Raw genomic sequence first — 25,392 nt, forward strand, 5'->3', positions numbered from 1 at the left:
GATAACTTGGCATTCTGCTGGCTGGCTCTATGTAGCCATGTTAATGATTATGGTCTTTAACTACAGTGAATTTCCTTCCATACAGATGAAGCTGAAGTTTCTGCAGTGCCCATAATATGGCTAGACATTCCTTTTCTACAGCTGCATAACATTCCTCCCTGGCTTATACTCTGTGGTTGAGATATACCACTCGGTACTCTTCTTCCTCTGAGGAAACCTGGCTAAGTACAGCCCCCACCCCATGGTTTGAAACATCCACCTACACCACAAATTCTCACAGGGGGTCCTCACAAAGCTTCTTTAAGCTTTTGGAGTACTTGCTCACATGCTGGGGTCTACACTACCTTATCTGGCCTGTTTTTCCTTGTCAGGTCTGTGAGGGGAGCAGCTGTGATAATATAATTGGGGGAAAACATTCTGTGCTACCCCACTGTCCCTAAGAATGCTCTCACCTGCTTTTTGGTAACAAGGGCAGACCATGCCCAAATGGCTTCCGCTTTGGTAGGTTCTGGCCTGATCTTACCACTCCTCAGTTGTTTTGTCTGTCTTTCGGCATTTCCCGGTTAGGGGTCGCCACAGTGGAACTCTGGTCCGCTAATGATTGACAGCGGATTTTTACTGTGTCGAGTTGCCAGTCCGACGACCAACCTTCAAAGAAGGCACACCCATTCATGGACGCACCTACCTGCATGTCTTTAATTTCACTCGACCACAGGCAGGACATGCAGACTCCACACAGAAGGCGCTCCAGTCGAGAATCAAATGGGAGAACCTCTTGCTGTGAGGCGACAACACTAACCACTGCACCACAGCGGCCTACCGTCCATGTCCCAATTAGGAGACCTCTGCAATACCCAACTGACCCTTACTGGGCTTAATGGTCAACCCTGCGATCTGCAGTCTGCCCAGCACCTCCCTGACATGCTTCAAGGTGCTGTTGCCACAAATGGATATAGATGGCAATATTATCCAGGTAAGCAAGGGCATAATCTCCTGCTTCTGCTAGGATACGATCTACCAGCCTCTAGAAAGTCGCTGGGGCATTTTTCCTCCCAAAGGGCATCTTAGTGAACTCATACAAGCCGAAAGCAGTCACAAAGGCTGACCTCTCTCTAGCATTGGGATTCAAGGGCACCTGCCAGTCGACCTCGAATCCCAATACTAGAGAGAGAGAGGTCAGCCTAGCATTGGGATTCAAGGTCACCTGCCAGTAGCCATTGGTAAGATCAATAGTGGTCAGATACTTAGCCCCACCCAGCTGCTCTAGGGCTTCATCTGTCCTAGGCATGGAGTAAGCATCTGAGTCTGTGTGAGTAGTTTCCTGTAATCCACACAGAACCTGGTGCTTCCATTTTTCTTTGGTGTCAGCACCACTAGGGAGGGACAGAGACTACAGGACTCCTGGATTACTCCTAGTTCCAACATCTTCTGTATCTCCTCCTTCAGAGTCTGTGTGACTCACTCAGGCAGTCTGTAAGGGGCCTGCTTTATAGCTCTTTGGGGCCCTGTATGTACATGGTGCTGCACTAAGTGGGTGTGCTCTGGTTTCCCAGTGAACATGTTCCCAAACTCCTGTAACACTGCTTGGATTTCTCAAACTTGGGTAGGGGATAGCTGCTGGCACATTGCTACCCCTTCCACTGAGGTGTCAGTCCAAGCCTCACTTAGATCAGTCACCAGATCCCTCTCAAATTCCTTCTGCTATCCTCTGTAAATACTTAGCACAAGGGCTTCTGTATCATGGTAAGGCTTCATCATGTTAACATGGTACAATTTGTGCCCCTGCCTCCTGCCTGGAAGTTCTACCATGTAGTTAACATCACTGACTTTTCTTACCACCTTGAAGGGTCCCTCCCAAGCTGCCTGCAGTTTATTGTGTCTGACAGGAATAAGAACCATCACCTGCTGCCCTACAGCATACTCTGTGGCTCAAGCCTTCCTGTCATACCAGACCTTTTTCTTCTGTTCGGCTCCTGCCAGGTTCTCCTGGGCCAAGCCCATGAGCTCCATAAGCCTTGTCCTGAGGATTAGGACATTTGCCACAACAGACTCCTTGTGGGATTCACACTCACCCTCCTACTCATCACTAATCAAATCTAAAGGTCCCCTCACACTATGCCCATACAGCAACTCAAAGGGTGAAAAACCTGTGGGTTCCTAGGGCACCTCCCTGTATGCAAACAATAGATGGGGCAAATATTTGTCCCAGTCCTCCTTAAACTGGTCTGCAAATGCCCATAGCATGGTCTTTAGCATAGAGTTTAACCTCTCCACAAGGCCATTAGTCTGGGGGTGGCAGAGGGTTGTCTTTAGGCACCTCACCCCACAGCATTCCCACAGACAAGCCAGCAGGTCTGACATGAAATTGGTACCGCTGTCAGTCAGTATTTGTCTTTGGAAACCTACCCTGCTGAAAATCTCTAGCACAGCATTTGCCACCGTCTCTGCCTCGATGGAGGACAAAGCTACCACCTCAAGGTATCTAATAGGTAATCTACTACCACTAGGATATACTTCTTCCCTTTGGAAGTTGGGGTACTCTGAGACCACACAGTATCCATATCTACCCTCTGAAATGGCTCCTCAATCAAAGGAAAGATATTAGAGGAGTTTTGACCTTGTCTCCTGCCTTGCCTACTTTTCGGCAGTGCTCACAGATCCTGCAGTACCCTGTTACCTCCTTTGCAATCCCAGGCCAATAAAGGTCTGGCATAATATGTCTCTTGGTATGCTTTATGCCCATATGACCTGCAAAATGAATGTCATGGGCTTTGGCTAGAAGTGCCAGACGGTAAGCTATGGGCACTACCAACTGCTGTATTACCTCACCTTCTAGCCCTCCATTAGGAGTCCACTGTCTATACAGTAACCCTTTGTTCCAGTGTACAGAATCCCCTTTTAATTGAGAATCAGGTGCCTCCCTAGCTACCTCCCTCATTCTTGTTATATAGGGTCTGAGAGCTGAGCCTGTGTCAGCATTTTCTCTCTCTAACTCTTCCCAGTTGCCCTTAAACAGAAAGTCTGGTATCCTCTCACAGCAGTGTCTCCCGGTCAGCTTGGGTACTACTACTCATCTCTCCCCTTGCAGTCACTCTGTCCAAGGGAAGATCAGCACCCACCAGCAGCTGTGGAGCACCTTCAGTCTCAGTGCTACAGGGTATCACCCTCCCTGAAGTAGCCACATCAGCAGTCCAGGCTTCAGGTATGCCATCTGTCTTTGTCTCCCCCAGGCTACCAGACCCACATACCTGTCTCCAAGCCTGACTGCATGTCACTGCATGCACACACGGTACTGCTTTATCAAAGTCATTCCCTATCAGGACATCTGCAGAGATATCCTCAAACACACCTACTTGCTTGCTTCCCTTTCCACCCTCCCAGTCTAGGTGAACCATGGCCAGAGGCATTTGGAATAGGATCCCTCCTAAAGCTCTGACTGGAGTGGACTGCCAAAGCAAGTACTACTCCTCTTTAACCATTGCAGGCTTCACAATGGTTATATCAGAGGCTGTGTCTCTTGGCAGTGGTGTGTTTTCCATCCACCAAGATTGGATATAAACTGTGCTGGTATTTTGGTACCCCTGTTGTCTCCAGATATCTTACCACTGGCATTCTGTTGTTCCAACTTGCTGGCTCCCCCACCTTTTGTCCCCTGCCTTGCCTCCATGGACATCTGGAGGCTACATGGGCCCACTGGTTACATTTAAAACATTTTAACCCTTGATCCTGGCCATGTACCTGAACTAGTAACTTCCCCTGTTACTGGTGGACTCTGTTGGGGCAGTTTAGGCTGCCCACCATGGGTTCCCTTTAGTGGGTATCCCTTTCCTGTGCACTGATGCCCCGCTTGCTAGGTATAGGTCTCCCTTCTCCCCCAATTCATATGCAAAGTTGCATTTCCTGTCTGCTAACCAAATTCTTGTGTCCTCGGGCAAAGTGCTAAGGGTTTGTTCCCTCACCAAAAGGTCTGCCAGCCCTTGAAAATTGGTGATCTGACACCCACTCTTCCACCTGTGAAAATAAGTGCTTAACTCAGCAATATAATTGCATGTACTTTCATCTGCCTTGCGTCTGTGCTCACAAAACTTTTTTCTATAAGCTTCAGGTGTTAACTTAAAACATTGTAATAGACAGCTCTTCACTTTATCATAATCTACACAATCAGTATCAGGCAATTTAGAAACACCAGTTGCAGCTTTACCATGGAGTAAAGGGGTAAGGAACTGTACCCAGAGCCCTTGGTCAACATTATACTGTTTGCATACTCTTTCAAGTATATGAATAAAAATATCAAAATTATCACTCTCTTGGTACTGAGGAAGACGTTTACTGACCTTTATTGCTGGGGTACAGTTACTCCCTTTCCCATTACCTCCATGACCCTGGCGAAGAGTCAGCATTTCCTTTTCACGTTGCTTCTGTCTCTCATTTTCTTTGGCTTCCAATCATTGCCATGTTTCTGTTGATTTCTACTTCAACCTGTAAACACTGCAGTCTTTCTGCTGATTCTAATTCAAAATATTTGGACGCCAGTTCATCTGTCTAACCCCAGACATATGTTTAAGTCCTCTGAGGAAAAGTTGAACTGTCCTTTTTCTGAGAGCTGTACATCCCCGATGCCAGTCTGGTTGACTTCCTGGTTGATGGTCAGTGATGTAACTGTGAATTAAGGCTGCAATCGTTTCCACTTTAGTCAGGCTGGCATGCCCCAGTCCTTTGGCTTGGCACATCTCAGCCAGCTGGTTCCTTGTCAGCTTGCCATAATCCTCTGCTCACATCCTTGCTTGCTGTCCCTTACTAACTAAGCTAACAAAAAGGAAATAAACTGTTTATGAAACTTTGAATGTCTACCATGTGGCTGCTCGAGAGTACAAACACCTTCTTTAGTGACCGGTGCTTACAGGCTACAGGAGTTCAATATCCACACCACTGCTCATCAGTGTGTGAGCATGTAATGGGAATCAAAAATCCAAAGAAACAAGAACAGCAAGTAGGTAAACCAGGCAGGATACAAAATGCAAAACAGTACTAAAAAATACAAAGCCTGGAAACGTTGACATAAAATGCAGTGTTTATTCCAAACAGGAAAAAATCACAAAGCTTTCGGGATCAACCCTTCATCAGTGTGTAAAAAAGAAATCAAATGCCTTCATTAAAATAGTAAATTCAAACCATAATCACATGACACAGTTGTATGAAACACTTCAGTTTAAAGACACATATGCAGGTAAAATGTTACTGAAAGTCAATATAGCCATAAACTAAGTAAAACATTTAACTAAGACCCAGCCACACAAGATGTTATTTCAAAGTTAACTGTCTTCTTTTTAAAATAGGTTTAATGCTTATTGCTGTATTTTTTCTTCTTCTTTCAGCTGCTCCCGTTAGGGGTCGCCACAGCAGATCAACTGTTTCCATTTCTTCCTGTCCTCTGCATCTTGCTCTGTCACACCAACCACCTGCATGTCCTCTCTCACCACATCCATAAACCTTATCTTAGGTCTTCCTCTTTTCCTGTTACCTGGCAGCTTCATCCTTAGCATCTTTTTCCCAATATACTCTGCATTCCTCCTCAGCACATGTCCAAACCAACGCAATCTTGCCTCTCTGGCTTTGTCTCCAAACCTTCCAACCTGGGCTGACCCTCTAATATACTTATTCCTAATCCTGTCAATCCTCGTCACACCCAGTGCAAATCTTAACATCTTCAACTCTGCCACGTCGAGGTCTGACTCCTGCCTTTTTGTCAATGCCACTGTCTCCAACCCATATAACATAGCTGGTCTCACTACCCTCTTGTAACCTTCCCTTTCACTCTTACTGGTACTCGTCTGTCACAAATCACTCCTGACACTCTTCTCCACCCTCTCCATCCTGCCTGTACTCTCTTCTTCACCTCTCTTCCACATTCACCATTACTCTGAACTGTTGATCCCAAGTACTTAAACTCATCCACCTTTGCCACCTCTACTCCTTGCATCCTCACCATTCCTCTATCTTCCCTCTCATTCACACACACATATATTCTGTCTTAGTCCTGCTGACCTTCATTCCTCTTCTCTCTAGAGCATATCTCCACCTCTCCAGGGTCTCCTCCACCTGTTCCCTACTCTCACTACAGATCACAATGTCATCTGCAAACATCATAGTCCACGGGGACTCCTGTCTGATCTCGCCTGTCAACCTGTCCATCACCATTGCAAATAAGAAAGGGCTCAGAGCTGATCCTTGATGTAATCCCACCTCCACCTTAAACGCATCCGTCACTCCCACCGCAGACCTCACCGCTGTCACACTACCCGCGTACATATCCTGTACCACTCTTACATACTTCTCTGACACTCCCGTCTTCCTCATACAATACCACAACTCCTCTCTAGGCACCCTGTCATATGCTTTCTCTAAGTCCACAAAGACACAATGCAACTCCTTCTGACCTTCTCTGTACTTCTCCATAAACACTTTCAGGGCAAACATCGCATCTGTAGTGCTCTTTCCCGGCATGAAACCATACTGCTGATCACTAATCATCACCTCCCTTCTTAACCTAGCTTCCACTACTCTTTCCCATAACTTCATGCTGTGACTGATCAGTTTAATCCCTCTGTAGTTACTACAGCTGTGCACATTACCCTTATTCTTAAAAATCAGTACCAAAACACTTTTTCTCCATTCCTCAGGCATCCTCTCACTTTCCAAGATTTCATTAAACAATCTAGTTAAAAACTCCACTGCCATTTCATCTAAACACCTCCATGCTTGCACAGGTATGCCATCTGGACCAACAGCCTTTCCGTTCTTCATCCTCTTCATAGCTAACCTTACTTCCTCCTTGCTAATCCACTGCTCTTCATGATTCACTATCTGCACATCATCCAACCTTCTCGCCTTCTCATTCTCTTCATTCATCAACCCCTCAAAGTACTCTTTCCATCTGCTCAACACACTCTCCTCGCTTGTGAGTACGTTTCCCTCATTATCCTTTATCACCCTTACCTGCTGCACATCTTTACTAGCTCGGTCCCTCTGTCTAGCCATTCGGTATAGGTCCTTTTCTCCCTCCTTAGTGTCCAACCTTTTATACAACTCTTCATACGCGTTATCCTTAGCCTTCGCCACCTCTCTCTTTGCCATGCACCTAACCTCCTTATACTCTGTGTCTACTTTCTTCATCTCTTTGACAATCCCACTTCTTCTTCGCCAACCTCTTTCTCTGTATACTCTCCTGCACTTCTTCATTCCACCACCAGGTCTCCTTGTCCTCCTTCCTCTTTCCAGATGTCACACCAAGCACCTTTCTAGCCATCTCTCTTACTAGCTCTGCTGTAGTTACCCAGCTATTCTGTAACTCTTTACTGCCACCCAGTGCCTGTCTTAACTCTTCCCTGAACATCAGCTCACAATAACCCTTTTTCAATTTCCATCATTTGATCCTTGGTGCTGCCCTCACACTCATCCTCCTCTTCTTGATCACCAATGTCATCCTACAAACCACCATCCTATGCTGCCTAACTACACTTTCCCCTGCCACCACTTTATCTCCTTCAGACTGTCCCGTCTACATAAGATATAATCCACCTGTGTGCATCTTCCTCCACTCTTGTATGTCACCCTATGCTCCTCCCTCTTGTTAAAATACGTATTTGTCACAGCCATGTCCATCCTTTTTGCAAAATCCACTACTATCTGACCTTCTGCATTCCTTTGCTTAACACCATACCTACCCATCACTTCCTCATCCCCTCTGTTCCCTTCACCAACATGCCCATTGAAATCTGCTCCAATCACCAGTCTCTCACCCTTGGGTACAGTCATCACCACTTCATCCAACTCGCTCCAAAATCTTTCTTTCTCATCCATTGCACACCCAACTTGTGGAGCATATGCACTAAAAGAATTCATCATTACACCATCAATTTCCAGCTTCATAAACATCACTCTATCCGACACTCTTTTCACCTCCAAAACACTCTTAGCATACTGTTCCTTCAGGATAATGCCTACGCCATTTCTCCTCCCATCCACACCATGATAAAACAATTTGAAACCACCTTCGATACACCTAGCCTTGCTCCCCTTCCATCTGGTCTCTTGCACACACAACATACCAACCTTCCTTCGGTCCATCATATCAGCCAGCTCTCTCCTTATACCAGTCATACTGCCAACATTCAAAGTTCTGACCCTCACTATCACAGTACTAGCCTTTACCTTCCCCCTCTTCTCCTCCTTATTATTGCTGTATTTAAACCTGGAAAACAATCTTCTTGTAAAAGTGTGATCCATGAGTATTCACATACTTCTAACTCATTATTAAGATTCCCCCTTTTTTCTTCTGTCTGATGTCAATCACTCTAAAGTTAAATGTGTATGTACTTCCTTTCTCCCTCATATGCTTGCCGAAAGCATTAGTTGCTACCTCTTTACGTATTTCAGATTTGTGTTCAGTTTGTGTTCAATAATTCTGTCCTTCAACCTTCTTGTGCATTTCCCTATGTAGAGAATTCACAAGTCATACATATACTGCCTTACTTCTCCTGGCATGTATGGCAGTACCTCCTGTCGTCACACATACGTAGTACCTCTCTAGTCCTCTTTAAGAGGAACCTGAACATCTGAATGGGAAACAGAAAATGCACCTCCTGGGCCTCCAGGCCAGTAGCCTAGTGTCATGCTGTGAGCCTATATATGAGTGGTAATTTTGATCAAAACACAGTGTTAGACATAGTAAGGCCTTACTAAGTTTAATTCTTTTGGCTGCCAAAAAAGCAATTACTAACAAATGGAAATCAAAATCTATTGTGTTTGAAGTATTGAATATTGTAAAAGAAATGAAAGAATTGAAAATGGGATCTTTAGAAAAGGGAAGGAACAAATTACATAGAAATAAAAAGAATTTGTGGGAATAATACATGTGGAATAATCTTCCAGGAGTAAAATTTAAGAGAAAGCATAATTTGATTAATTTATGTAATGTTGGACTGAATGATGGTTATAAAGAAAGAAAACATATGCAGTGTATAATGTATGTAAATGGAAAAATGTTAATATGGTCTGCTTTATTTTCTAGTAATGTGCATGTGTCTATGTCGTAAGTGATGATTTAATAAAGGTGTTTAAAAAAATGCCTGGGGTTGGGTAATATGCCCTTATCCCCAGTGATTGTGTGGTCTTGGAGCATATATAATTTTGGGGGGATGTTAGGGGTTACTGGGTGTCTTGCCCCCACTGTGAAACCTGTTATTTTCCTGCTCCAGGCTTGATCCTCAGAGCATGTACAGAAACTTGTTGACATTTACAAAGTTGATATTCCAGCCTTTCAACCTAAAAGAGTATGTGTGTGTGTGTGTGTGTGTGTGTATGTATTATATATATATATATATATATATATATGTGTATGTGTGTGTGTGTGTGTGTGTATGTATCTATCTATCATAGCGTAGGTACGTACGTGGCTGAGTCAGGTGTGAATAAGGTACATAAGGAAAGCTGGTGGTAGAATGTGCAAGTCCAAAAAGCTGTCAAAAATGTAGGAGTGCAGTGAGAGAGACAAGATAGAGCAGGCTAAGAAGGAACACTGGTCGGTTAAAAAGAGCAGTCACAATTGCAAAGAACAAGGCATCAGAGGCACTCTACTTAATTGCTGAAAAGTGACTCGGCAGATGACACAAATTCTGTCACGTTGCAAGACAAAAACAGAAAGATAAAGAAGATAGTCATCCCTTACAAATGCAGTCTGATGACTGTAACTATCTCCTCACCAGTTCACGGAAGATCTAATATAGATGGAGAGTACTTCCAGCAAATTTTGAATAGAGAAAACTGAACAGAAGCTGTACTGTCCAGTATACAGCCTGTGATGAAAGAGGAAGATAGTCCACTTTTGAAGAAATAAGAGAGCTAATGGAAATGAAATCTGGGAAAACTGCAGGCTCAGATGAGGTCATGGCAGATGTGATCTAGATGCTGGCTGAGTTGGGAAATAAACTGTTCCTGATAGTATTTGTAGCAGTATGGAAGAAAAAAGAGAGTATCCTGGATAACTGGAGAAAAAGCATCATTTTGTCAGTGTACAGGAACAAAGAAGCCAGATAGGAGACAAGAGACCATCTGGGTATTCCTAGACTTTGAAAAAGCATATGGCAATATCCCAAGAAAGCTGATTTGGGCATCCCTGCGATTGTTCAGCTGTGGAATTAGAGTGTGTGTGTGTGTCTGTGTGTATATATATATATATATATATATATGTGTGTGTATGTACACACACACACACACACACACACACACACACACACACACACACACACAGGTCTACTTCACATGACTGAAAACTCAAAATACTGAATTTCATTTGACTGAGACCACAGCACCTAATTTTCAAAATATTGAAAACTCATATGATTGAGTCTCCTTATACTGAAAGCTTATAATGCTGAATTTCAAAATACTGAATTTTAGGCCATAGACATGATGTGCTTTCCCCTTCACCCGCAACTTGCTTGTGATAAAAAAAAACATTATTGTAATTTGTAGTACCAACTGTCAGAGTACCAATAGTAGCATAGAAAGTACTGTTGTAATATTTCTAAATGTATTTATAAATGTGGGATGCTGCTCTACATTTTTATGGGTAGTATCTAAAATAATATGGCAGACATTTCATGTGCTCGTGGCAATGTGTACACTGCTGTAAGGTAAGTAAAAGGTATATGCCCTTTACCCCAATGTAGTGCGATCCTGGAGTTGGTATATATAGTTGGGGAGGGCATAGCCCCCACCTAGTTTGTTTTTATATCGTCCGGTTTCTGTTAAGAGGCTAAGTAGTTTTTAAGTTTTGGAAAGAGTTAGTCATTGATGCCGTAACTGTGCATGTCAATGGCTTAAACATCGTAAAGTCGAGGGTAAAGGTGCAAAAGTTCAAAATTGTGAGTGGAAATCCCGTCGCCTCCAAAACATCAATATGTAGCTTGTGTTAGCAGTTTTGTGTGTCGCTGTTTAAATTGGATCATACTACAGTGGAGATCGGGAAAAGTACCCTTTTTCTCACTGCAGTGTGATCTTGGAGTTAGAATATATAATTAGCAGGGAGTGTGGGGGGTGTAGGAGGCTTGACCCCCTGGAAAACATTGGTAGTACATATCCGGATGTCCAGGTAATGTCATATCATGTCGAATTCGACATACCAACATTACCGCATTAGAAGATGTAAGCGAATGATGTGCACAGTTTCTGCATTTCAGTTCAAGTAAGTCATTACTCGCAAAACTGATTTTTTCACAATTTTGATAGTAAAACATTTATTATAGTTTATGGGTGTGTGTGTGTGGGGGGGTAATTCATAAAGGTTAACACAATGTATACACCTAGAGGTAACATATCTGAATTCAAGAACAGCCCTACCGCAGTGTTTTTGCTGTCTGTTCGTTTGGAAAGGTTACACAAATTGTACCTTATGACTTGTTCAGATGTAATAAGAACATTATCAAAAGTGATGACGTTCAGCTGTGGTGGTGCAGCGTTTAGCATTGTCGCCTCACAGCAAGAGGTTCTCCGGTTCAATTTTCGGCTGGCGCTCCTGCTGCGTGGAGTCATGTCCTCCCTGTGGTCGAGTGAACTTTAAAGACATGCAGATAGGTGTGTGTGTGTGTGTTTGTGTCTGTGCCTCCTGTGAAGGTTAGGCTCTGGGCTGGCAACTCGACACTGTAAAAATCCACTGCCAATCAATAGCGGACCAGTGATCCGCTGTGACAACCCCTAACCTGGAAAAAACAAAATACTTTTGATAAAAAAAAAAAAGTGATTAAGTTCTTGTTATATGAAAATGAAAGTGCTAAACTATAATACATTATTCTTTTGCTCTTGTACTGCTCTTGTACTGGGATGATTGTTAATATACATACATAATGTAGGTTTAATAAATGTATGCACATTTATATGATCCTTAAGTACTGTAGTGTGATATAGTTGTGCCAATGATGGCAAGTTGGATAATTAATTTTAAAATGTTAAAACTTGGTATGTGTTAAGATGTTGCTTATTGACTTCCCACATCTTGTAGGAATGCTTAGCTATTTTTCAGATGACACTTTGCCCAAGTTTATTTTAGTTTGAGGGTTGTATATGTGCTATTGGTGTACATATTTCATATTTTCTTATATGCATCTTATTTTTTTGACACAGTGTAGTATGTTAGCATTGGGGCATAAATCTCAAGATTTGCAGGTAGCACCCGCTATGATTTCTGGTCTTTTCCATTGTGTTTACCCCATTCTGAGATTACCTAAACATTTAATGACGTTTGGCTACCGAAAATTGTATTCAGTATAGTTTAAGACCCTCTGCAAAGAATGCTTTTGTTACCCCATAGATTAGCCAAGGTCAGGTATAGGTGGGGTAGATTGTCCCTTTTGAAACTCTCTTATACAGGAAAATTTTATTTTATGTTTATGAATGCTTCTTTTTAGGCAGATTGAATCTGCTTAAAGAATCATAGTGCTAAGTTGGAGGTATCTAAAACATGTTCAGCTACAGAGGATGTGTGTGTGCTGATATCCCTCTATGTAGTGACGTAGTAAAGAAAAGCAACTTCTGCCCAGAACTGTATTTCAGTTACAGCCTTGGATTTATATGTTTAGGTTCATAGGTTCGTACTAGGCTATCTGCCGTAGGGCATTTATAAGCCTAGCCAGAGTGTGTGTGGCTTTCACCACCCCTTAGGATGAGAATACTACGCCCATTTAGGGTTTAGTTTACTGTGCCTCTGTCTAGTAGTGACACAGAGATGACCCCCGGGGTAAACCTACGATCTCCCATCCACTCGTCAAGATTTCTCTTGAATAGAGTTAGTGAGGGGCTCTGCCTAACATGAATTGGGATTCTGTTCCAGAGTGTAGGGAGCCTCTGGGTTATGAATCTGTCCCTCCAGCATGTCCTATTTATTTCTGTGTTGAGGTTTAAATCTCTTGCTCTCGTGGCTCTGATGGATTTGGATTTTCTGAGGTGGAGCATGTCCATTAATTCCGGATTGGACATGGCCTTGTACGTCAGGCACAGATCACCTCTGAGTAGGCGGTATGCGACTGAATAGAGCTGGAGTTTTTTCAGTCGGGCAGCATATGACATATGTTTAAGACCCTTTATCCTCTTGGTGAGGAACTTTTGGGGTCTTTCCGACTGCTGCAGGTGTCGGGTAAGATACATCCCAAATGGGGCATTGTACTCAATCATTGGCCTGATAAGAGAAGAGTATAGGGGCACAATGACCTCTCTTGATCTAGATGTGAAACCCTTCATGATAAGGTGGGCAATATAGAAGGTCTTCCTAACCACTTTGGCAATGTGAGTGTCAAATGAGAGGTTACTGTCAACCTGGGTCCCTAGGTCCCTGATTACCTCGTCCGTACTTAATGGATTACCACCTATGTGGTAATTTGTGGGTACCTTGTTTTTCTCAAAGGGTATGACTATACATTTTTTGGCGTTCAGCTTAAGGCCATGGCTCTGGCACCAATTATCCGTTTCTATGAGGCCTCTCTGAAGGATGTTTGTGTCCGCTGGAGTATCAATTATGGCGCCCAGTTTGCAGTCATCTCTGAACTTTGTCAGCCACAATCCTCCTATGTTTGCCTGTACCTCAGAAAAATAAATGCCGAACAAGAGGGGTCCCAGGACTGAGCCCTGTGGGACACACCGCTTGTGACCGGCTTAGAGTCTGACATAGCTACAGCAACTCTGACCCTGTGGGTTCTGTCCTTGAGCCAGTTTGCAACCCATCTTGTGACATATGGGTTTACATTTAGGCTGGTAAGTTTGTCTATGATGCCCGAGTGGGGTATTGTGTCAAAGGCTTTTGCAAGGTCAAGGTAGGCTGTGTGAACTACCTTACCCTCATCAATGGCCTTAGTGACTGTTTCAAAAAGGTCGACCAAGTTCAAAAGGCAGGATCTGCCCTTGACAAAGCCAAATTGGGTAGGATCCAATGTCTGTAGGTCCCCAATGTCTTTGTTTATGAGTTCCATAATGATCCTCTCCATAGCTTTGCAGACCAGGCTCGTCAAGCTTATGGGGCAGTAATTTCCAGGGTCCGTAGAAGCACCGCCTTTGTGAAGTGGGACCACTGTTGCCGTACGCCACTCTTTGGGCACGTATCCTGTAGTAAGGCTAAGATTAAACAGCAGCCTTATGTGTGGGTTTAGTTCCTCTTGGAGTTCATGTAGCACACAGCCCGGGACACTGTCCGGTCCCATTGATGCTGTGTTTTTAGCTTTTGAGGGCAGCTCACACCTGGACATCTGAGATGTTTGGGAGGCTGCACTCTGCTGGGATAGTTATTTCTCCTTTTGGGGGGGGTGGGGGAGAAATTTGCACTGAATCTGTCTGCCAGAATGTTGGCAATGTCAGTGGGTTCAGTGTATTTTGTGTCATTTTGGACTAACTCTGAGCATATCTGGGAGTTTCCACCCAGGTTTCTAACATAGCTAAAGAAGGCCTTGTGATTGTCTTTTGTATCTTTTGCGATTTTTCTCTCAAAGTTGGCCTTGGATGATTTTATGAGTGATCATAGTTTTTTGCTAGTACTGATCAGAGATGCCTTCCCTTTTAGGGATTTTGCTCTGTCATGTAGTAGCTTCCTCCTCCTGTTGTAAAGTTTGTTTATGGCTGGGGTCCACCAGACCGGGCGCCTGCCTTTGGGGGAATGGGTCTTGGTTTTATTTGGGATTGCATGATCCATGCATTCTTGAAGGTGCCCGTGGAAGGCATTTGTAAATGATTCAGCAGTGTGGGTTGTGGTTTCCACTCGCCCAGGGGCCTTGAAGGATACCACTTTAGTCTTAAGAAGTGTGAAGTTGGCTTTTGAGAAGTTCTTCACTGTGGTCTTTTGTGCAGGGGTGGGGGCGGGATGTGGATTTCCAGTGAGATTAATTTATGGTCTGATCTTACCAATGAGGGATATACTTCCAGTGTGGAGCATTTTGTCCCCATGTTTGTGATGATCAGGTCTGGTATATTGTCTCCTCTTGTGGGAATGGTGACTAGTTGTTCCATCATATTTGAGTCTATGAATTCTAGGAACCTTTGGGCTAGGGTGTTGGGGCTTGAGTAATGTTCCCAGTCTATGTTTGGGTAGTTGAAGTCTCCCAATATGATGGTATTTGGAGAGACATTCATACTCTCCAGTGTCTTCAGGAAGGCTGTGTGGGGTTCCTGAGTTTGAGAGGGTGGTCTGTAGCATGCTACAAACTGTAAGGCAGTTTTGCCTATGGTTAGTTGCACCTGGATGGTCCCCGATTCTTTGTGCATTGCCACTAACCTGGAGGTGTGGATATCTTTGATGAATATGGATACTCCCCCTCCTTTTGTGGTTCGGTCCAAGTTTTGGGGCCGGAAAGCATGATATGAGGTAAAACCTGATAGTGCTGGGGTGCTCTCAGGAGCCTTGAACCAGGTTTCAGTCACTGCACAGACATCCATGTTCTCCATACTGAGGAGGGCTTCGAGAGCATGCATCTTGAGGTTTAGACTTCTGGCATTGAGCAGCATTACCCTTAGTTTTTTTCCACTTGTGATGTCCTTCAAGGATGCATCTGCAGTCCTAACATATGGGTTGTCCTGCCTCAGGCAGCCCTTCGGTCGGCCGGATTCCAAAGTCTGGGTCTGGCCTTGGCTGATGTCGCACTTCACCCGACGTCATAGCTGCTGTGAATTGGGTATAAAGGCATCAGCCGACGCCATTTTCCTCAGTCTTTCTTGCCACGCGGTGCCCGAAGCAGAAGCTGTTCGCAAGTGCCGGTCGGTCAGATCCAGAGATTTCTACTACCGAAGACTTCTAAAAGCTAAGTACCCGTTGGGGACTCTTTCTTGCCTCAGCCGATGTCAGAAAAAGTAAATAATTGTTTGACTTGTGGGAAACAAATACCTCATAAGGATTTCCACTCTTACTGCCTTCCTTGCTTAGGCCCAGACCACGACGTATCAGCTTGTCTAGCCTGTGCTTCCTTCAACCGACGGACACTTAGACGTCGGTCGGAGTTTGCAGAGGAGTTTTTTGGTCCCGCTTTTGCTTACAAAATGCCGTCGGAGACTCCGACTTCACATTTAGCTAAAAAGCGTAAGGAAAAGGACCGACACTCGTGGCCCGCGGTTTCGGCCGAAACCACGGTTAAGCCAACCGCGAGTGTCTCGGTTTCGGCTGAAACCGAGTCCTCGGTTCTTCCTTCGGCCGAAAGCATACCTCCGACAGTCGAGGCCTCACACATGGCTGAATCGGCTACTGAAATTTCTCCTGCTGTAGCAGACACCCAGGATTTATCAGATACTATTCCTTTAGACATATCTACTCCTGCACGTGGAGCTGCTAGGCCACCTGCATCTATGTCTATCAAGGCTTTCTCTAGGGCTAAAGCAGCTAAAACTTCTAAGGCCTTGCCTGCTAAAACCCCCTCACACAGGCCTACCTCTAGTTCCCAAATGCTCAGCCTGGCTGAGGATCTCATTTCTTTGATCAGGGGATCCCAACCTCACCCAGACAGGGCCTCTCAACCCCCTCCTGAGAAGAGGCCTAGAGCAGAGCCCCCGGATCCAGTTTCTACAGACTATTCCTCGGATGATTCAGAAAACTCAAATCCTCCAGAAGGCCCTTATTCTCCATATGAGGATTCTGATGCAGAAGACTCCATTCCTTCTGCCTCTCCTCCTGAGGAATTTTCTTTTGGGGAAACCTTACATGCTATGAGAGAGCAGTTTCAATGGCAGGGCCAGGATTTTTCAGATTCAAGGAAAAGGCTAAGGACCTTTTTACATTTACCACAGCATAGGCCTTTAGCCATTCCTCCAGTACTAACAGTTGTGGATGATGCATTTAATGATGCCTGTACTGCCCCTGACTCTCTTCCCCCGGCCCCTGCTAAACCCGACAGATATTATAGGGTCCCGGACACTCACTATCACTTGTATAAGGCTCCTATTGCAGATCCTGAAACCATTTCACAGGGCCCCAAAGCTGTAGCAGCTGCCTCTGCAAAAAAAACCCTCCCCTCTGAAAGAGAATCTAGAGCTTTGGAGAGATGGGGTAAAAAAGTTTATACTTCTGCTACTCTTTCGGCTAGGGCCTTAAACTGTCAGTTCCACATGATTCAGTATCAGGAATTTTTGTTAGATCAGCTAAATAAAAAACTGTCCTCTCCTGAACCTATAGACCGTAAGTCCCTTCAGGATTTGGTACATAACACTCAGCAGGTCAGTAACCATTCCTTAAAATGCGGCTATGATGCACTGGAGGCTTCCTTTAGATCAGCTATGACTGGAACAGTGATCAGAAGGCATGCATGGCTAAAAGAGCAATCCTTTCCAGACCATGTAAAGTCAAAACTCCTAGATGCTCCCATGGAGAAACAAAGTTTGTTTGGCTCCCCTGCACAGCAAGTGCTAAAAAAGGTGGAAGAAAAAGCAAAATCTGTCCAAACAGTCAAGGATTTCTTACAGGTCCAGCCTCCGAGGTTTAGTAGAAATTGGGCTTCGAAGAATTGGTCCTTTCCAGACATCAGAGCACAGAGAGGCAGAAATAGGCACCCAAGAGGCAGAGGTCAATCCAGAGGTGCCTACAGGGGACGTCAGTGGCAGCCTAACAACCAGAGAAGTACTGCCACAGATCCAGCTACTACCACTTCCACAGGACAGACACAATGACTTGACTCTGATACCGCCTACCAGGGAACAACTGGAAGCACCCTTAGGCGGAAAGCTAGCCTTATTTTCCATAAACTGGCATTACATTACAGGAGACAAATGGATTTTACAGACAATAGACAAAGGCTACAGGTTTCACTTCCACACTCTACCAAAAAAGAGAGGAATGCCAAACCTACCACCAAACCAAAAAACAAACGCTCTGGGACAAATCAACCACTTACTAAGGATGAGAGCTATAGAAAAGGTACCGCCTATGGAACAAGGACAAGGATTTTACTCCAGACTTTTCCTGGTACCAAGGAAAGAAAATCAATGGAGGCCTATTCTCAACCTGTCCGCTCTGAACACATACCTCATTGTTCCAAAATTCAAAATGCTGACCCTACAGCAGCTTCTTCCCATGCTGGGCAAGGAGTCTTGGCTGGTGACTCTAGATCTCAAGGAGGCATACCTGCACGTCCCTATACGACCAGATTGCAGAAGATACCTCGGATTTCTTGCAGGATCAGAGCATTATCAATTCTCAGCATTGCCCTTTGGCTTATCTACTGTGCCCAGAGTATTCACGAAATGCCTGGCATCAGTAATTGCTCATTGCAGGCTACAGGGAATTCAGATTTATCCATACCTGGACGACTGCCTAATACAAGCGGACAACAAAACCAAATTAACAGAAGATTTGCAAAAGGTTATACAACTACTGCAAGCCCTGGGATACACAGTCAACATGAAAAAGTCAAGACTGGTACCATCCCAAAGGATAACATTCTTGGGTGCAGAACTGGACACTTCAAATCAGATGGCATTTCTCACAACAGAAAAGCAAAAACAACTACCACTCTATTTCATGGCATTAACAACGCAGAACCAGCTTACAGCAAGGAAAGTCCTGCAAGCCCTGGGTTACATGGCATCCTGCATAATATTGATTCCACATGCCAGGCTGCATATGAGAAAGTTGCAATGGTACCTAAGGAATATATGGTCTCAACACAAACACAGTCTAGAAGCCCAGATTCCAATAATTCCATGCCTGAAGCAAGAATTTCTGTGGTGGGCTCAAGCCTGTCAGTTGAACAGAGGACTGCCTTTCCACAAACCTCGCCCAAGCCAGACTATCACCACGGACGCCTCAGACCTAGGCTGGGGGGCACACATGGTGGACAAGTGTATACAAGGCCTATGGACACAAGACCAGCTGAACCTACACATAAATCAGAAAGAGATGCTGGCAGTGAAACAGGCAATCCAGACATTCAGACCGTTTCTTCAACAGGGTCATTTGCTGATAAGGACGGACAACACCACAGTCATGTGGTATATCAACAAACAAGGAGGCACACACTCATATCCTCTCTGCCGGATGGCAATGGACCTGTGGAATGTGGCCCTCAACCTCAACATTCAGCTCCAGGCCATATTTGTGCCAGGAAAAGAAAATATACTAGCAGACACCTTAAGCAGAACTACCACGGATGCCCACGAATGGATGCTGCATCCAGACATCTTCAAATCCATAACAAAGAAATGGGGACTACCAGAAATAGACTTGTTCGCATCCCCACACAACCACCAATTGAGGAAATTCTGCACAAGGACATACCACCCACTTGCTTGGAAGGTGGACTCCCTATCCTTCAGTTGGGAAAACCTGACAGCATATGCATTCCCACCTCTTCCTTTGATGCACAAAGTGCTACTGAAGATCAAAGAAGATCACCCAAGGATCATCCTGATAGCTCCAGATTGGCCAAGGCAGCATTGGTACCCACTACTGAGGAGTATGTCTCGGACACACGCATGGCCTCTACCTCTAGTTCCTTTGCTGCTAACACAGAACAACTTCAAGATCCTACATCCAAACTTGAAAACACTACAGCTAGCTGCTTGGATTATTACATAAAACAAAATAACCCAGATTTATCTCAGAGGGTTAAAGACATTATCCTGGAGGCTCGCAGACCCTCCACAAGGAAGACTTATTCAGCCAAATGGAAAAGATACCTCATTTGGAGTGCAGCAAAAGGAGAAAGTGTTTCATTAGCAAACATAGCTAACATCCTGGAATATTTAGCAGAGCTTTTCCACAATGGCCTGTCTTACTCCTCCATTAAGATTCATGCATCAGCAATTTCAGCAGAATACAACATGGATCCTCCAGTCTTCTCTCATCCACTACTCAGGCAGTTTCTGAGAGGAATTAAAATGTAAAGCCTCCAAGGAAGCCACCTTTGCCTACATGGGACCTTAACTTTGTGCTGGAAAAGTTAACACTTCCCCCTTTCGAACCAGCAGCATCAGCAGAATTACAGTTCTTATCTTGGAAAACTGCTTTCCTACTTGCAATCACTTCAGCAAGAAGGGTTTCTGAATTACAGGCATTAATGGCAGTACAGCCCTTCCTTATCTTCCATCAGGATAGAGTGTCCTTGAGAACTAACCCCACTTTTATGCCAAAGGTGGTCTCCAGGGTATCATTGAACCAAGCAATCCACCTACCAACATTCTTCCCCAACCCACAGAACAAGGGGGAAAGACTACTACATACCTTGGATGTGCACAGACAATTGCGCTACTATCTGGACAGAACCAAGAACAATCGAAAAACTGACCAGCTTCTGGTAGCATATGCAACAGGAATGGAAGGAAAAGCAATTTCAAAACAGACAATCTCAAAATGGATAGGAAATTGCATTAGATTTTGTTACTCCTTTCATGGAAAGACAACTCCAGAAAACATCAGACCTCACTCCACAAGGGCTACAGCCACTACTACAGCTTTCTTACGAGGAGTGGCTACCAAAGACATTTTAGAAGCTGCTACTTGGAGCTCCGTGCATACATTTGCCAAGCATTACAATCTACCTTTATACTCCAGATCCCGAGCAGGTTTTGCAACTGCTGTTTTGCAAGGGATCTTAACTACACCATAATCATCTTAGTGCCTCCTCCCCCAGTTTGGCTATGGTATTCTACCCATATGTTAGGACTGCAGATGCATCCTTGAAGGACATAGTACAGTTTTGTACCTACCATAAATGTAGATGTCCGAGAGGTATGCATCTGCAGTCAGGATTACCCACCCTCCTTCCCCTCTGTGGTACTCCTAGGGTATTTGCCCATCTTATAGCTAGCTGGGGGAATCTATTATGGTGTATTTGTTTGTATATATGTATATACATGTTTATTTTTGATTGCTCTCTACTGTTTGGAAACATTTGCATTTATCCAAATTTAGCCTTCCTAGAGGGCATCTGGGGCAAGAAACACTGAGGAAAATGGCGTCGGCTGATGCCTTTATACCCAGTTCACAGCAGCTATGACGTCGGGTGAAGTGCGACATCAGCCGAGGCCAGACCCAGACTTTGGAATCCGGCCGACCGAAGGGCTGCCTGAGGCAGGACAACCCATATGTTAGGACTGCAGATGCATACCTCTCGGACATCTACATTTATGGTAGGTACAAAACTGTACTTTTGCTAGGGAGGTAGGTTTGTCATTTGAGCCTTGCCTAAAAAAGGCACTATGGGGGTGGCAAGAGCCTTGGCCAATATCCGGAAGGCCAGGGGAGACAGGTGCAAGCCATCCCTTGTGAAGCAGCGTGGCTTGTCGAGCATGTCATCCCAAGCAGACAGACATTGGATCCCCTTAGAATGACACCAGTAATTAAGCCAATTGTTAAAACTGATCATTTTGTCTTTGTACTGTGGCATCATTCTTGGTGAGGGTAAGATGTTGCTCAGGGTCAGGGTCATACCGGCCTGGGCTACATAATCAGAGAGCTCCTCTATGTCTCTTTTCATGTAGTCCAGGAAGGTACGTCTCAGGTTGTTCACACCAGCATGTACAATGATTGAGTCGTATTTGTACTTGCTGTGGAGTGACCTGAGTGCTTGTGTTATGTGGCAGATTCTAGCTCCCGACAGGCAGCTTACTGTGACCCTTTCCTTGTTCAGTCTGGTGAGCGGGACGTCAGTGTGTCTAACTATGGAGTCACCTATCACAAGTGTGTCTGACATGTTGTTTGGCCTTAAGGGCTGTGACTGTTTAGCACACTGACTTTGTGAACTATGTGTTGCATGTGCTATGTCTTGAGGTGGCGGTTGCTTGGGTGTCTGCTTTGGAGGCCTCTGTTGTTTTGGTAGATTTTTAATCAGCGCCTCCGTGTATGTTTTTGTGTGTTTATGTGTTTGGTTTGCAGTTGTGATAGTTCTGTGTGAGACTGGGTTTGTGGTGTGCGTGGTTACCTTCTCCTCCTGACTGATGTTGCCAATACTGAGTTGAGAGAGCTCAGCCTCCAGTTTGGCTATATAGTTGCATCTCTCGCATATATTTGTATTTGTTGGGAGGAGGAGAGGGTTGTCTGTGTACATGAGGCAATTGTAACATTGCCTCAAGATTCCCAGATTCACCAGCTGAACAGGAGAGGACGCCAGCAACTGACCCTTCGACATGCTAGAATAGTGAAAAGATTGCTGTGTAACTGAGTCTGAAAGGACCTATATGGAAATGGGTACTCAAGGGAATTTAGGTGAATGAAGTACTTTCTTTTGTTTGAGTGCTTTACCTGTATAAAAATGCTTTAGGAGCAAGTGCTGAGCTTTTCAGATAGAGTATAGGCTGTTTAGATTGCAAGTAGAGCAGTTCTAAGGGAAAAATTGAAGAGCAGACTTTACGGAGCCAGAAATAGTTTAAACTTGATTAACCGGCGCTGCCCGATGCTGCTCTATGAGCAACTTCGTGCTAGTTCACGCTAAAGCACGCAAAAACGGGCTTTATAGCAGGGGGTTGAAAAGAGCCAGGAATTGACCCAAAATGGCCAATAAACTACAAGTTGCTGGGCTGGAACCACTCCTCTAGGGACAAATAGGTTGCTCAGTGCTCCCCACTCCCACTGGTGAACAAAGCTTCCTCTTATCCAGATAAGAGTATGGATAGCACAGGAACTAAGACAAAGCCCAGAGATCAGCAAAATCTGAAGACTGGACTATTCTAGTTCAGAAAAGCGGGAAAACAAGGATATTTTTTTTTATTCATTGTTTCTTAAGTCTGGTGCACACAATAGTAATCATGTAGAATCTCATCGTTCTGGTTTAGACGACCAGTCCTAGAATATCCAGCACAGTATGGAATGTATACATATGTTTACTAAATGCAGTGACATCCATGTTTTCAGTAATGAGTTTGGTAGTGCTGTAACTGGAAACAGGTTTAGTGATTTTGTTCTTAGTAAGATTACTTGGATAATAACTTTAGCAGTTCAAGAAAAAATGGTTGGTGGGCAGATATGACGGATTTTGTGATCTTTACCTTGCCAACAGTATGAGTATTTTATTGAGTCACAAAGGGTAGCTAAAAAATTGTAGAGGGGATGCTAGGCAGGTGCTTTATAGGGATTCCGCCGAGTTAAACACAGTGAATACTTTTTGATATGGGAAATGGACCAGACTTCTTTATTGTTTTGAGGTTGAATGACAGGTCCTGAGACATGTTGAAGAGGACAGTGGTATATGTAAATAATGTTTCTTTAAGAACTATGTAATGAGTCTTATTTGATTTTATAGCATTTCAAAATCTGAGAGATGTCTTGAATTTTTTTAGATGCTTGCATCAGCTAGTTATGACAACACAGTCAAGCTGTACAAGGAGGAGGATGACGACTGGGTCTGTTTCACTACACTGGAAGGCCATGAGTCTACAGTTTGGAGCCTTGCATTTGACCGAAGTGGTGAGCGGCTTGCATCCTGTAGTGATGATAAGACTGTGAAGATATGGCAGGAGTACAAGCCTGGAAATGAACAAGGTAATATGAGCAATCTGTGTTGTACCATGGAGACAACATGTTGCAGTCCTCAAAGTAGAACCATATATAGTAAGCAGGGATCTTCATTGTTCAACATATAGGTTTCTAGATATATGTCATGGCTCACAGCCATGAATCTATGAGATCTTTTTTCCACAAGGCAGTATTGGCACTTCAATGAAATGTGCAACCCACAATTTGCAGTACTTAGATGTGAAGGTCTACTATTTTTGTTTTCACGTTGTTAAGTGCTAGAGTCCAACTGAGCATAACCCAAGTTCACTGGAAGCTCACCAAGAAAAAAAAAATCTATATGTCAGGTAAACAAATGTAAGTACACAATATATAATCAGTTTTAATAGTCACATTTCAAGCCTCACGTACTTTTAGAGATTACCTTCATCAGAAATTATTAGGTATATTTATGGTGGGACATATCTGGCAGTAAAGAAAAAGCAGAAGTTACATTGATTTTTTTTCCAGGTCAAGGCATGTTTCCAGTCAGGAGAGTGTGTAGCAGCTGTGAAGTTACAGTTTCAGTTCTAGGACTTAATGAAGTATTGTTTGAGGGTATACTTGAGGGTGGAGAAATTGGAACCATCTTTCATAATCACAGGTATACTGTGTGAGGTTTTGAATCCACTGCAAAATAATGGCGGTTACCATATTGATATATGTGATCAGGAGATTGATTAGCAACTGATTAGTGGATCAGAGGGTTCCCCTTTGGACGTGCCATTCAGAAAGTAATATTGGAAAAAGGTGCGTCTGGGTGGTGGAGTATAGCATTTGCTGTTTTCATTATGAAGGCTTACAGGCTTTTTTCTGTTTCAAGCAGATTATTGATTTTTAGGGACAGATATTGATATATTGTAGCTGAGTGTCCAGAAGCAAATTTAGAAGCCCTCTAATATCCTTGTTGAAGTTTAAATATGAGAAGGCTTCTTAAATCAATTAAAAAAAAAAATCTGGCTCTGAGGGATATTTTTCCCTGTCTAAGGACTTAAGGTTTACAGAAACTAGGTTGAAACCTGGTTTGAGGAATATAATTTTAATTTTCTTTGTATTAAGCTTGAGGTTGGATGCTTCTAACCTTGGCTCCGCATGGGTAAAGGGCCATTTGAATGTCATTTGTGATTACAGGTAGATATTTAGAGGAGAAAAATAGCATAGTGTCAGCTGTATATTGAATAATGGTCATGAGGTGTCCGGATGATGCCATATTATAACAAATGTGGTAAAGAGAAGTGGACAAGAAAGAGAGTCTTGTGGTACACCTATTGATATTGGGTGAGAGGATTGTGTGTGTGGAAAATATATGTCATGACCATCTGTCAGACTAAGTATAGTTGGGTAAATGCTAGAGAACTATTTTAATGATTTACAGGATAGGTTGTAGTTAGCAAGTTGGTGGAGCTGTGTGTCATTGTTATCTTCATGAGAGGCCTTTGATAGATGCAGGAAGGCTTTTCAAGCTGATTCATCTAGTTTGACAAAGAATTGGTTTGTGAGGGACAGAAAAGCTGTTCAGTCTGTGACCAAACCAGAAGATGTGTTGAGATACAGATAAAAATTTTTTTCCCATATATGCTTCAGCATTTTCTTGTTGTTTTGTGTTGAAAGGTGTGTGGTGGTGGTGGGGGGGGGGAGGGGTGTGCAAATAAATCTTCCAGTCTGTTACTGGTTAAGATAAGTGACATGCCACCTTTATGGATGGAATGAAGCTATAACCAAGGATCTCCATGATTTTGAAAGACAACTTTCCTTAATAGACTATTTGTAGGAACAAAAATATGGTAGATGATTGCATATAGTCTTCTTGTTACATGTAGTGCTTCACAGCCTGCTAAAGTTTTGGTAGAATTGGGTATGTAGTGTCCTGATAGAGATGATTTTAACTT

General features: G+C 43.8%; 1 protein-coding gene across 1 annotated transcript in view; it reads left to right on the top strand.

The window, feature by feature from the left end:
* CIAO1 (cytosolic iron-sulfur assembly component 1) overlaps nt 1-25,392 on the top strand; it is a 306,797-nt gene that overhangs the window by 51,353 nt on the left and 230,052 nt on the right. The window contains 1 exon segment of the mRNA XM_044082229.1: nt 23,290-23,491. Coding sequence (XP_043938164.1) covers nt 23,290-23,491 — 202 coding nt within the window.

The sequence above is a fragment of the Protopterus annectens genome, chromosome 9.part0 (genome assembly GCF_019279795.1).
Source record: "Protopterus annectens isolate FY-2018-M chromosome 9.part0, PAN1.0, whole genome shotgun sequence".
Taxonomy (NCBI): domain Eukaryota; kingdom Metazoa; phylum Chordata; order Ceratodontiformes; family Protopteridae; genus Protopterus; species Protopterus annectens.